Source organism: Carlito syrichta, unplaced genomic scaffold (genome assembly GCF_000164805.1).
Source record: "Carlito syrichta isolate Samal-C Ts95f unplaced genomic scaffold, Tarsius_syrichta-2.0.1 Scaffold306997, whole genome shotgun sequence".
NCBI classification, from domain to species: Eukaryota; Metazoa; Chordata; class Mammalia; order Primates; family Tarsiidae; genus Carlito; species Carlito syrichta.
In genome coordinates this window covers 244,575-258,233 of record NW_007251093.1, presented here as the reverse complement: position 1 = coordinate 258,233, position 13,659 = coordinate 244,575, and the positions used below count along the sequence as shown (strand labels likewise).

Below are 13,659 nucleotides of genomic sequence, written 5' to 3'. Positions count from 1 at the left end.
AAAAAAAAAAAAATGTCTAAACCTCTCGGCTGCACAGGTCACAGGGTGCTATGAGACAAGACCAGAGAGTCAGCCTTGGAGAAAACATGTCTCTTCTGAGAGCAGAGCACCATGAGACTCGTTTTCAGAATTGTTTCTCTTTTCCTTTTTTTTTTTTTGAGTTGGAATCTCACTCTGTCACCCAGGCTGGAGGGCAGTGGCACGCTTCCAGCCACCACAGCCTCGACCAGCTGGGTTCCGGCGATCTTTCCGCCTCAGCCTTCCAAGTAGCTGGAACTACAAGTGCGTGCTACCATGCCCGGCTAATTTTTTTTTTTATTGTAGAGACGAGGTCTCACCAAGTTGCCCAGGTGGGTCTCCAACCCACAGACTCAGGCAATCCACTCACCTCAGCCTCCCCAAAGTGCTGGGATTACAGGCTGAGCCACCGAGCCCAGCTAGAATGGTTTTTCTAGAACTGCATTTGTACTCAAAGTACTTCTACCAGGTTGCCAGTTTCATTAGATCAAAAGATTACAGTTACCTCATTTTATCAAAATAAGTATTGAAAAAATAAGATGCACAAGTACCAATAACTGCCTCAAAGATATATACCTGTTGTATGTTTAGTATCACTAGTTTTGTAAAGCTTGCTAGTAAAAATCCAGTTATGCTCTTTAATAAACACGTATAATTCTCTTGTTTAGTGGAACCAGAATTCTGCCTTGTGTATGAGAGCCATCTCTTTTCTTTCTGAGTATTTAGTCTTAACAGATCTAAGCCAGTGATGGGTGCTATTCTTAAGATTTATTTTTTTCTCTCACTAGAAAGGATTAACCAAACAGATTAATAGGGCACATATTTAACTTCCTTAAGCAAACATTATAAATACTTTTCACATATTGGCAATGAGTATGTTCCTGGCTGGGTGCAGTCACTCACACCTATAATCCCAGCACTTTGGGAGCCCGAGGTGGGAGGATTGCTTGTCCCCGAGAATTCAAGACCAGCCTGGGCAGCATAGCAGGACCTTATCTCTACAAAAAATCATCTGGGCGAGGTGGTTGCACGCCTATAGTCCCAGCTACTCAGGAGGCTGAGGAGGGAGGATGGCTCGAGTCCGAGAAGTCAAGGCTGCAGTGAGTCATGGTTGTGCCTGAGTGACAGAGTGTGAGACCACAACTCAAAAAAAAAGATGTTCCTAAGTTCACATAATAGTTCTTTAGTATAATGACTCAATCCATTAAATACCAGGCTATAAAATACTTTACTTTTTCGAATACCATTTTAAAAAATATTCTGTTATTCACATTCACATTGATGGGTGCTATTCTTAAGATTTATCTTTTTCTCTCACTAGAAAGGATTAACCAAACATTAATAGGGCACATGTGATAGACATATTTAACTTCCTTAAGCAAACATTGTAAATACTTTTCACATATTGGCAATGAGTATGTTCCCGGCTGGGAGCAGTCGCTCATGCCTGTAATCCCAGCCCTTTGGGAGGTCGAGTTGAGAGGATTGCTTGACCCCAAGAATTCAAGACCTCATACTGGGCCTCTTCCACGAATTTTCCAAATTAGAGGAAAACTTCTCAAACACATACTGAGGATACACTGAACTTCTTGCTGTGATCCCTGCCTGGTCTGGGAACCCTGATTTTTAGAATCAGGATCATAATGCAGATAGTGGGTGCCCCCTCTCTGCAGTCAGAGTTATGTCATGAAACCATCTTGCATTCCTGCAGTACGGAATTTACAAAGTGCTGCCTCCTGATATCTTTCATTCTTGAGCCATCTGGTAACTTGGAACTGTTCTACTTTTCACCTGCCTGTTTTATACAATTGCATTGGCCTGTTATTTATCAGAGATAAAGGATATTGTTTCACTCCACAGTATTCTGTTCTTCTTCTGTTATATGTTTAAATGTATGCTTCTTGTCAGTTTTCCAGTTTCACAATGATCTGTATGTACTTGTACTTATATTAATAAAGTGACAGTGAACATCAGACATCATCTCTGTCTAACTCATATTTACAGAGGTCAGTTTCCCAAGGACTGATGGTTATGAGGGGAAGAAGTGCTTATATTTTCCCTTCCGTTCTGTGATGTTCATCCTGTTTTCTCTTTTGTTTGTTTTTATGTTCCGTTGTCCCATTTCAGGAGCAATTATGTTTGCCTCTCCACATTTTAGAAGAGAAAGGTTTGAGCCAGGTGGCAGTGACCGTCCAGGCTCTCCTGGAACTTGCCCCACCCAAGCAGCAGCAGCACCAGTCATCTGCTGTTTGAGGACTCCTGGGAACGTGGGCATTGGCCTGGCCAGACAAGGAACAGGACCACATGACTGCTGCTGCCAGCCATCTGCTTCAACAAAGCTCTTACGTGTTCTTCCAAGAGACTTTCCATGATTCCTAACAGGAATATTTTGCTTCATTTCTCCATTTTAGGGGAGGTCATATCCATTTCCATTGAATTTTTGTATGAAGACAGGGTCGATTGCCTCAAGTGAAACTTCTCTCATTACTGAGAAGGCAGCAGCGAAGCCTGAGCTGGTTGTGCTTTCCTGGAGAACAGGCTCCTCCACAACTGACCGCAGCTTCTTAGACGCTTGGCTCTCTTGAAGCCGCACATATGCTGTTGTTTTGAACCTGTTCTTCAGACATCAGGAGCCCACTGGTTTCTAAACTTAGTTTATTAGAATCTTCTGGAGCAGTTGTTAAAATATAGATTCACATTCAGTAGGTCTGTGGTGAGGCTTGGGAATCTGCATTTTCAACAAACATTTCACATATTTTTCATGCAGTGGAGACCACTGTCCCAGGCTAGATTTTTGTATGTCTTGGTGGGGGTAATGCCCCCACTGCATTTTTCAGCCACATTTAAAATCAGAAGCTATACTATGATGACTTGGACTATTCTGCCAAAGGCAAAGTAAAAATAATATAGAAGGCCTGGATTTTGCATCGTAAAGCAGTGTGACTGATACTGTTGTGTTTCAGGCCAGTGTTCTAGGCCTTCTTCCAATTCCAGCCCACCCCACGGTGTCTTTTTGTAGAGGGTGGTTCTGTGTCATGCTGTTATCCAACGTAAGCAAGCACACTGCACGCAGGCTGCGGGTCCTTAGCTGGCAATGGGCTGCTCTGCATCAACTGCTTGGATTCCATGGGGCCATCCTTGCAGCCCTCACGCTGCTCCTAGACGTCTGTGCCTGCAGGCACATTCCTGTCACAACTACCCAACGCAGGGAGAGCAAAGCAAAGGGAGTGAAGGAAAGGCCAAGCTGCTTAGATTCCTTTCAGGAAACTGCCAGCATCTGTGGCTGAATTAAAGTACTTCCAGGCAGCACAGCTGGCTCCAGCCCTGGGCCCTCACACACGTGGGTGGAGCCACAGGGCCACTGCTCACACTACGCAAAGGGCAGGAGTCTGCTCACGCGTAAACCACATGGATTTTTCTTCCCTGAATTTTGAACCCTTTTAGTTGTCAATGGTAGCTTTTGGTGTTCACTGCCTTTGTAAACCAAGTAAATAAAGTAAGTGAAGATACTAGTTATCTAGGGTTTCTTTTTGAATAGTTGTTAACTGTTGTGGATTTTCTTTACCAATGCATGCATTTGAGCATAATGTTATCCCCCTTTCTATCGTGTAAATGTAGCATCTAATAGTAGCTTTGGATAAGATCATGTTGAGTATCTGGTCAAAGCAATGTTTGCTTCCTTGTTCTTACAGAGAAATAAGTTAATCTGAACATTACCATTTTGTCCCAGTTTAAAATTATATAACATAAAACACAAGTGCTCAAAGCCCACTCGCACAGAACCAAAGCTAAATGTCTTATAAGAACTTAGAGCCAGACCCCTTTATATTTACATTTCCAAACAGACCTACCAACCAGATACTTGTTTGGAACTTAACTGTGTGCACTTTTAGACTATAGGCATTTTTCCCTTCGGTCAACATTAAACCTCCAAGCAGTACACCACCAGAAATGGAACTCAGCAAAGGACAGGACTGTTTTTAACATTATGCAAGGAAGAATTCCAGAAGACGTATAATGCAATACTTGCAACACATGCAACTAATTTTCCCAAAGGAATAAATGGAAATTCAAAATTTTAATTTTGCACATAACAAAATCTTATTAGTGTATTTTAATCAAACTAATTCAAATTTGTATTTGTATTGTTAGAAAAAATTATGTATACAGAGAGTGCCAAAAAAAGTATACACATGTTAAGAAGGGAAAAACAGCATTAAAATTGTAATACTCACTGTATACCGATAACAAAAGATGAATACAAGTCATGTTTAACTTCTGCACTTACAAGAGGTGCTGAAAATGGTTACCATCAGCATCCGTACCTTTCTGATTATGGCAAACTAGAAGTCATACACAGGTAACATCTCTTAAAATGTGTATAAATTTTTTGCTTCTCCCTCCAGTAGTTTTGGCTGATAATTGAAGGAAAAACGTTAGATACATTGAATTTTTTTTTTTTTTGTATCAAGATGGAAAAAACAAATCATGATGCTTTTGTTGAAGAATTTTTGTATTCAGTGTTTATCATATACCTTTTTTTTTTTTTTTAACTGGCAGGGACAATTAGGCCAGGCAAGGTGGCCCATGCCTGTAATCCCAGCACTTTGGGAGGCTGAGGCAGGAGGATCGCATGAGCCCAGGAGTGTGAGACTAGCCTGAACAACATAGCAAGACCTTGTCTCTATTTTTAAAGTAATAATAATTCACTTTAACATTAAGTTTTGCTAGACTCCAGTGTAAGATGAAGATGACCTTGTCACAGTTCCCCTTGGCCTTCCCAGCACTGAAAACATGAACAGGCTGAGAGTCCACCCAGCAAGAGCCCCTGCCACCTACAGATTTTGTGTCATCAGTTTCCAGGTTTTCAAACTCACTCCAACCCAATTTTCTCTTGTAATAGCCAGGTTGGAAAGAGCTCATGGGAGAAGAGGCCTTTGTATTTGACTAGAACACAGGAGTAGGAAAGTGCTCAACAGCAGGTCACTTTCCTATAGCTTTTAAATACAGCCTCACAGCTAATCAAGTAGTTATGATTTCTTTTACTTTCAACAGCTCAGCAGTGGCTAATGATGTGTGACAATACTGGTGTGTTTTTTAAAACTAAACCCTTAAATAGTGATAGATATGAAGGAAAACATGGATATTTAGAATAAAGTCTTTTTATATATATACATTGCAGTGAGAGTTTACAGCATATTTTATTTCTGAAATTGTTGTAAACATGTAATTAGTAAAAGATTTTGTAAACACTGTCATATATTTGTATGTCTGTAAATATATCGCATAAGTTCTAAGTATAAATATGTCAATATCATGTATGTTATTTTAAATTGCTTGTATGCCACCTTACACATTGATATTAAAATAAAAGCCAGCACTTCAGTAGCATTGGAATAAAGGCTGATTTGAAAATGTTCATACCTAAAGTATGGGGTCTCTTGGCAAAGATGAATCAAAGGAAAGGGTATCTAATTCCTGGAAGGAGCATCAGGAGAGTCTAGGTCTTTGTAATAGGCCTTTGAGATCAAATTTACTTTCTTAAGGAAGTACAGATATCAAGATTGCCGTGTATTTGGGATTAGGCAGATGGCTTAATTCATGAATCATATGACACATTAGGACAGCTTTTCTCTCAGAAATTATCAGCTGTTGCCAGGTACAGTGGCTCACACCTATAATCCCAGCACTTTGGGAGGCAGAGGCAAGAGGATTGCCTGAGCCCATGGGTTTGACACCATCCTGAGCTACTTGGTAAGACCTTGTTTCTACAATAAATCAAGAAAGTTAGCCGAGCATGGTAGCGCGCCTCTGTAGTTCCGGCTACTTGGGCCATGCTATAGGAGAAACTTCAGCATCCCAAAACCTGTTTTGATTAATCAAGACAAGAATGACCTGGTGGGCTCCTTTTTTCAGAGAAGGGAGAATGACAGCTTCACCGTATGCCAGCCACATACTGAGGGAGAACCAAAAATAACCAGAATTAATTTATTAAAAATTACGGGTTGTTGTTTTTTTGAGTTGGAGTCTGTTGCCCAGGCTGGAGTGCAGTGCACACTCACAACCACCACAACCTGGACCTGTTAGGCTCAGGCAATCCTTCCTCCTCAGCCTTCCAAGTAGCTGGAACTATAGGCACGTGCTACCATGCCCGGCTAATTTTTTTTTTTAATGTATTTATTGTAGAGATGAGGTCTCACCAAGTTGCCAAGGCTGGTCTCAAACCCCTGAGCTCAGGCAATCCTCTCACCTCGGCCTCCCAAAGTGCTGGGATTACAGGCTTGAGCCACCACCATGTTAAACTTCAGTCACCTTCAAAGTACTCTCCATTTGACACAATACATCTATCGAGATGCTTTTCCACTGCCCAAAACGGTTTTTGAACTCGTCAATTTGGATGCCTTTTAGTGCTTCTGTTTTTTGTTTCACCTCTTCCACATCAACAAAACATTTCCCTTTGAGGACTTTTTTCATCCTGGGAAACAAAATAATCGCTCAGGGCAAGATCAGGTAAATAGAGAGGGTGGGACGTGGGGATCATGCTGTTTTTGGTCAAAAACTGCTAAACACTCAGTGAAGGTGTGGGCAGGTACACTCAAATCGCCCATCATGAAGTGGGCAAACACACTGAAAGAATCTCAAAAACAACTCACTGAAGCCGAATGCAGCCTCTCACAACAACACTGGCTGGTACACTGATGCCAATGGGTTTCTAGAACATTTACCTAGTGGGAGAAACCTGTACTACAGGGGGCCCGCCCTCCAAAAGTAAATTCCAGTTGTTTTGGGAGGTGCCTTTGTATCTCTTTTGGTCTCAACACCCCTTAGGGCAGGAACTGTTGAGTAAGCAAAACAGGAACAGAGCTTAGTGCCTCACTTATCAGAAATATCTCTGAACTAGCCTTCCAGAGAAGCTGTGTCCCATGTTTATCATGAATGAAGTTCATACCTTGACATCCCATTTCTATCTTGTATTTCTCATTTATGTCCTTACCTATTTCCCAGAAGAGTCGTTGAAGCAGCTCATGATAGGACATGTATTCTATGCCACCCTCCAATACAAACACTAAAGTGATCAAAAAAACAGGAAAGAACCAACATTTATTAAAACTTTGCTGTGGGTAGATTATGCGGGACAGGTAATAAACATCTTACAATTCCTACTGAACACTTTTGCTCATACGTTTTTTCACTGTAGACAAATTGGATAAAGCCGGAATCAGAGACATGACAGGAATGACTGAAGTTATAAAATGCATTGCCACTAAGCTCACAAACTTTTTTCTAGTGGGAAAATGAGGAATCTTCCAGAGGCTACCAGAAACACTCCTTCCCAGCCTCATACGCAATCTGAGGACGCACTAGATCGCAGGTACAACCAACCTGTCGATGTGTGGTCTGTGATGTCTGAGCTGCTTCCTGCTCTATCCAAGGCCTTCTCCCACCTCCAGCTGCCAGAGGAAAAGGCAGCTGGTCACTGGTCACTTCTTGCCTTTACGCTTATCCTTGTCTTTGCCTTTTGAATCCTTGCTGTCGTCTGTGTCCTTAGGGAGTCTGAAACCACCAATTTCCTTCCGTACCATAGTGCCTCGCCACCAGGCTTGGAGCTGGAAGAGAAAGGAGTGGTGAGTGCAGCTTCTGGGGGCCCCCACCCCGACAGGCTGCAGGGATGGTCGGAGAGAGGAGCCTCTGGCTGAAGAGTGTTCTCTCTCTAGAACCCGGGAGCAGCCAGCCATGTGGTCACTGTAGTGATGCCCCCTGCTGGGCAGGACCCAGAGCTTAAGCCATGGCCTCAGCAAAGAAGGTCTCAAGGAGTAAAAATAAAGCAAAAGAATCTGATTCAGCCCATTTTTCCTTCACACTTGGAGACTGGACTTCCTTGTTCTGCTTCCTTTAAAGAATGCGAGGCTCCACTACCTAACTACATTGCATACAAAAGGAATGTTATTACCTGGGCCAGGGGCAAAAGCAAGCACTTGGTCTAAAGTAGGTCAATAAGTCTAGATGACTTCAGTGGGCTTCCTGGTGCACTTCATATCTGTAGTAATGATTAGAGGATCAATTCTATTTTTTTTTTTTTTCTTTGAGTTGGAGTCTCACTCTGTCACCCAAGCTGGAGTACAGTGGCATGCTCACAGCCACCGTGGCCTCAACCTGCTGGGCTCAGGTGATCCTTCTGCCTCAGCCTTCCAAGTAGCTGGAACTACAGGCACGCATCACCACACCCAGCTAATTTTTTAGCTTATTGTAGAGATGAGATCTCACCAAGTTGCCCAGGCTAGTCTTGAGCCCTGGACTCAGGCAATCCTCTGGCTCCCAAAATGCTGGGATTACAGGTTTGAGCCACCGCACCCTGCCAATTTTATTACTTTCAAAAACAATTTAGATAGCTTCCTTGACTATCTTACTTGTTAGATAACTTCTCAATACAGTCTAGGTTACTTTAAAAGCAGACTAAGCCCTAAAGACTAGAAGCAAATCCACCCATGAAAAGAAAAATGGTCTTCAATTAGTTGTTACATTTTTGCTCTCAATCCAGGAGTCCTGACAAATGGAAAATACCGTAAAAATTGATAGATACTTACTACTCATACAGCACCCTCCTGGCGGAAAACTTAAGTTTGGGTTTGGATACCTGGTCATGAATGTTTTGTTTTTTGTTTTTTTGAGTTGGAGTCTCACTGTGTCGCCCAGGCTGGAGTGCAGTGGCACAATCCTGGCCATCGCAGCCTCGACCTGTTGGGCTCAGTTGAACCTTTCGCCTCAGCCTTCCAAGTAGCCGGAACCACAAGCACACGCCACCACGCCCCGCTAATTTTTTGATTTATTGTAGAGACAAGGTCTTGCCAAGTTGCCCAGGCTGCTCTAAACCTGTGGGCTCAGGCAATCCTCTCACCTCGGCCTCCCAAAGTGCTGGGATTATAGGTGTGAACCACCGTGCCCCGCCCATGGTCCTGAATGTAACATAAGACTTACAGTTTTATTTATTTTTTTTTTATTTTTTTGAGTTGGAATCTCACTCTGTGGCCCAGACTGGAGTGCAGTGGCCACTCCTGGCCACCACAGCCTCGACCTGCTGGGCTCTGGCGATCCTTCCGCCTCAGCCTTCCGAGTAGCTGGAATTACAGGCGCGTGCTACCATACCCGGCTCATTTTTTGATTTATTGTAGAGATGAGGTCTCGCCAAGTTGCCCAGGCGGGTCTCGAACCCGCGGGCTCAGGCAATCCACTCACCTCAGCCTCCCAAGGCGCGGGATTACAGGCTGAGCCACCGAGCCCGGCTAGACTTACAGTTTTAATGCACCCGCTAACATACAACTCAACTACAGCCTGCCCACAAGGACTCAGCATTCAGAGAGAAGGATGCTCCTCCAGAGAGCAGTTTTAGTCTAGCTGGTATTATTATTATTTTTTAATTTTTTAAATTTTTTGAGTTGGAGTCTCTGTCACCCAGGCTGGAGTGCAGTAGCATGCTCACGGCCATCGCAGCCTAGACCTGCTGGGTTTAGGCGATCCTTCTGACTCAGCCTTCCAAGTAACTGGAACTACAGACGCATGCCACGATGCCCGGCTAGTTTTTGTGATTTATTGTAGAGACGAGTTCTCACCAAGTTGTCTAGGCTGGTCTCGAATCCCCAGGCTCAGGCAATCCTCTCATCTCGGCCTCCCAAAGTGCTGGGATTACAGGCTGAGCCACCTCGCCCAGCCATTGTGTTTTGCATTACAGTTTTTGCTCAAAAATGTTTCACCTGATCTGTAACCTGCCAGTTTCATCATTACTGACATATACAAGTTCATACAAAACTAAAATATCTCAAATTTTTTCTAACCTGCTGCATACCCCCTAACCCAAACAGTTCATATCAGAACCCAGCAGATTGGGCTGATTTATAAACAGAATTTTAAGAAGCAGTAGGATATTAAAAAGAATAATTCTGTCAAGAGCTGGTTTGGGTTAGAAATAGTATTCTTATGTTTAACCTCTGTACCTAGGTTTTGCTTCCACTGCTAACCACCTCTTTTCCCCCAGATTAAGAGCTGGGACAATGGGTGCAGTGGCTCACGCCTATAATCCGAGCACTCTGGGAGGCCAAGGTGGGAGGATTGCTTGAGCCCATAAGTTTGAGACCAGCCTGGGCAACATAGTGAGACCTTGTCTCTACAAAAACCAAAAAAAATTAGCTGGGTGTTGACACATTCCCATAGTCCCAACTATTCCGGAGACTGAGGTGAAAGGATTGCCTGAGCCCAGGAGGTCAAGGCTGCGGTGAACCGTGATCATGACTGTACTCCAGCTTGGGTGACAGAGTATGGACCTGACTCAAAACAAAAGAGCTGGGGTAATGTCCTTTTCCATGATAACTGTCTCCCTGCGCCGTGGGCTGAGTTGGCAAATTCTGGCAATAACAAAAGGCCACGTTTCCTCACAGGTCTCCTGTTTCGTCGTGAAGTAAGCTGTGTTTGGTGATGAATGGGAATGCTCTTCTTTCCTAAGTGTGAGGCCGGCTTCTGCACTGCCGGGCCCCACAGTGCCGATTAGGGTGCTTTACCTTTATGATGCTCTTCAACTCCAAGAGATCCTGTTCTATCTTCTTCCTGTTCCTCTCCTTCTCTACGCGATCTTCAATGATGACCTGCTCAAACTCCCTTATCTGTGGAAGGACACATGAATCATCTGTTACTGTCCTCTCTTGGCTGAGTTGGGGCCCATCCAGCCCAGCACTTCTAATACAAAATTGTAAAAGAAACCATGCTAAATCTGAAGATAAAGAAAAAACTTCATGGATTCCTAGATTGTAAATATTCCCATGTTAGCTTTATACTTTTTCCCCAAATTTTTCAGTTTTAATCATTCAAATTTAAGTTTTATAATCTTTCATACAAATGAAATACTAATTAACTCAGTGTGTGATTAATGACCTTAAAATAATGTAGCTTTTCTTAACTTTGGTAAGATATACATATACAAATAGCAGCTGCCTATTTCGTTTTTGAGCTAGAGTCTCACTCTGCCGCCCAGGTTAGAGTGCAGTGGCACGCTCACGGCCACCACAGCCTTGACCTGCTGGGATCAGGCACTCCTTTCGCCTCAGCCTTCCAAGTGGCACGTGCCACCACACCTGGCTGTTTTTTGTTTTTCGGCTTTTTGGTTGGTTTTTTTTTTTAGAGATGAGGTCTTGCCATGTTGCTTAGGCTGGTCTCGAACCCCTGAGCTCAGGCAATCCTCTCGCCTCCACTTCCCAAAGTGCTGGGATTATAGGCGTGAACCACTGCTTCCAGCAATTTGGCAGTTTTTTATTTTTATTTTTTGAGTTGCAGTCTCACTGTGTTGCCCAGGCTGGAGTGCAGTGGTACACTCATGGCCACCACAGCCTCAAACTGCTGGGCTCAAGTTATCCTTCCACCTCAGCCTTCCACGTAGCTGGAACTTTAGACGCCCACCACCATGCCTGGCTAATTTTTTTATTGTATTGTAGAGACGAGGTCTCCCCATGTTGCCCAGACTGGTCTCGAACTCGTGGGCTCAGGCAATTCACTCACCACGGCCTACCAAAGTTCTGGGATTACAGGCGTGAGCCACCATGCCTGGCGCAGCTGCCTTTTTTTTTGAGTTGGAGTCTCACTCTGTTGCCCAGGCTAGAGTACAGTGGCACACTCATGGCCACCCCAGCGTCGACCTGCTGGGCCCTGGTGATCCTTCCGCATCAGCCTTCCAAGTAGCCAGAATGACAGGCATGTGCTACTGCGCCCGGCTAATTTTTGTTTTACTGTAGAGACGAGGGCTTGCCAAGTTGCCCGGGCTGGTCTCGAACCTGGGGGCTCAGGCAACCCACTAGCCTTGGCCTCCCAAAGTGCTGGGATTACAGGCTGAGCCACCGAGCCTGGGTGCAGCTGCCTTTTTAAAGAGAAATCTAGAAAGTTCTACACTTATTCCATGATGAAACCATAACTAGAGAGGAGTGGTGGCTCATGCCTGTAATCCCAGCACTTTGGGAGGCTGAGGTAGGAGGATTGCTTAAGGCTAGGAATTTGAGACCAGCCTGAGCAACATAACATAGTCTCTTAAAAGAAAAAAAAATTGGTCCGGCGCAGTGGCTCATGTCTGTAATCTCAGCACTTTGGGAGGCAGAGGAGAGAGGACTGCCTGAGCCCATGGTTTGAGACAAGCCTGGGCACCTTGGTGAGACCTCATCTCTACAATAAATCAAAAAATTAGCCGGGTGTGGTGGCACAAACCTGTGGTTCCCGCTACTTGGAAGGCTGAGGTGGAGGGATCACCTGAGCCCAGCAGGTCGAGGCTGCAGTGGCCATGAGCATAACACTGCATTGCAGCCTGGGTGACAGAGTGACACTCCTACTCAAAAAAATGATAATATTAATCAGAAGCTTTCTAGAAATCGTCATTTACCCAGCCTGGACAACATAGTGAAACCTCGTCTCTACAAAAAAATCAAAAATATTAGCCAGGCATGGTGGCACACACCTGTAGTCCCAGCTACTCAAGAGGCTGAGGCAAGAGGTTGTGGCTGCAGTGAGCCATGATTGTGACACTGCCTTACAGCCTGGGCAACAGAGTGAGACTCCAAATCAAAAAGAAAAGGAACATAAAAAGAAATAATTATTTACAAATTGTCTTCTGAGACCATATAGTGGGAATGATGATAACAGTTTCTATCTCAAGGGGTTGCAAAGGTTAGAATACTAGAAAAGTGCCTGGGACAGAGGAAGCCCTATGTAAGTGTTAGCTGCTGCTATGGTCCGTGTCATCATTGACACTGTCGTTGTCATCGAAAAAGAATCCCAGCATTTACAGGCACACTTCCACTTTTGACCAAAAATAGCACTCCCCGGCTCCTGTGGAGCTTGGCCACCACCCACCCTCTGTGGACGCCCTTAGCACTTCCTCACCATCTTCGCAAGGTCTTGGAGGTGTGTTAAGTCACTGGCCTTTGCAGCTTTGAGAGCATTTAGTTCATTCTGTTTCATTTCTGTGTCCTTATCATATTTCTCCATCCAGAACTCTAGCTTCTCCTCAAGTTTCTGTTTGGAAAGAACATCAAGACATGGCCTTCACCAACCACAAAACAGTGTAGACTGTATGATTCCATTTATGTAAGTTCCAAGAAAAAGTAAAACTTTTCTACAGTGATAGAAGCCAGAACAGTGGTGACTTATCAGGGTGGAGGGCTGGAGGACCGACGGGAAGTGGGACAGGAGGGAGGCCTCTGGGATGCTGTAACTGTTCTCTACATCTTTATCTGAGTGGTGGTTCCTGGCTGTATATGCATAAACATTCATCAAACTGTACACTCAATATGTATGCATTTTACCGTATGTTACTCAATTTATTTTATTTTTTATTTTTTTTATTTTTTTTTGAGTTGGAGTCTCACTCTGTCGCTCAGGCTGGAGTGCAGTGGCCGCTCCCGGCCACCGCAGCCTCGACCTGCTGGGCTCCGGCGATCCTTCCGCCTCAGCCTTCCAAGTAGCTGGAACTACATGTGCGCGCTACCATGCCCGGCTAATTTTTGATTTATTGTAGAGATGAGGTCTCACCTCCAACCCACGGGCTCAGGCAATCCACTCACCTCAGCCTCCCAAGGCGCGGGATTACAGGCTGAGCCACCGAGCCCGACTGTT

The 13,659-nt window shown here is 44.3% G+C and overlaps 2 protein-coding genes across 3 annotated transcripts in view; one reads left to right on the top strand and one right to left on the bottom strand.

Annotated features, from left to right (window-relative positions):
- The window catches only part of LRCH3 (leucine rich repeats and calponin homology domain containing 3), a 96,761-nt gene extending 94,157 nt beyond the window's left edge, over positions 1–2,604 (top strand). For both annotated transcript variants that reach the window (XM_021715325.1, XM_008063693.2), the window contains one exon: positions 2,146–2,604. In XM_021715325.1, the coding sequence (XP_021571000.1) occupies positions 2,146–2,271 (126 nt within the window). In that variant the 3' untranslated portion in view covers positions 2,272–2,604. The remainder of the gene's footprint in view (positions 1–2,145) is intronic.
- A 4,895-nt stretch (positions 2,605–7,499) lies between these two features.
- Positions 7,500–13,659, bottom strand: part of IQCG (IQ motif containing G) — a 49,726-nt gene continuing 43,566 nt past the window's right edge. The window contains exons 7-9 of the mRNA XM_008063688.2: positions 12,928–13,059; positions 10,569–10,670; positions 7,500–7,625 (exon numbers count right to left, since the gene is read on the bottom strand). Of these exons, the coding sequence (XP_008061879.1) occupies positions 7,500–7,625; positions 10,569–10,670; positions 12,928–13,059 (360 nt within the window). The remainder of the gene's footprint in view (positions 7,626–10,568; positions 10,671–12,927; positions 13,060–13,659) is intronic.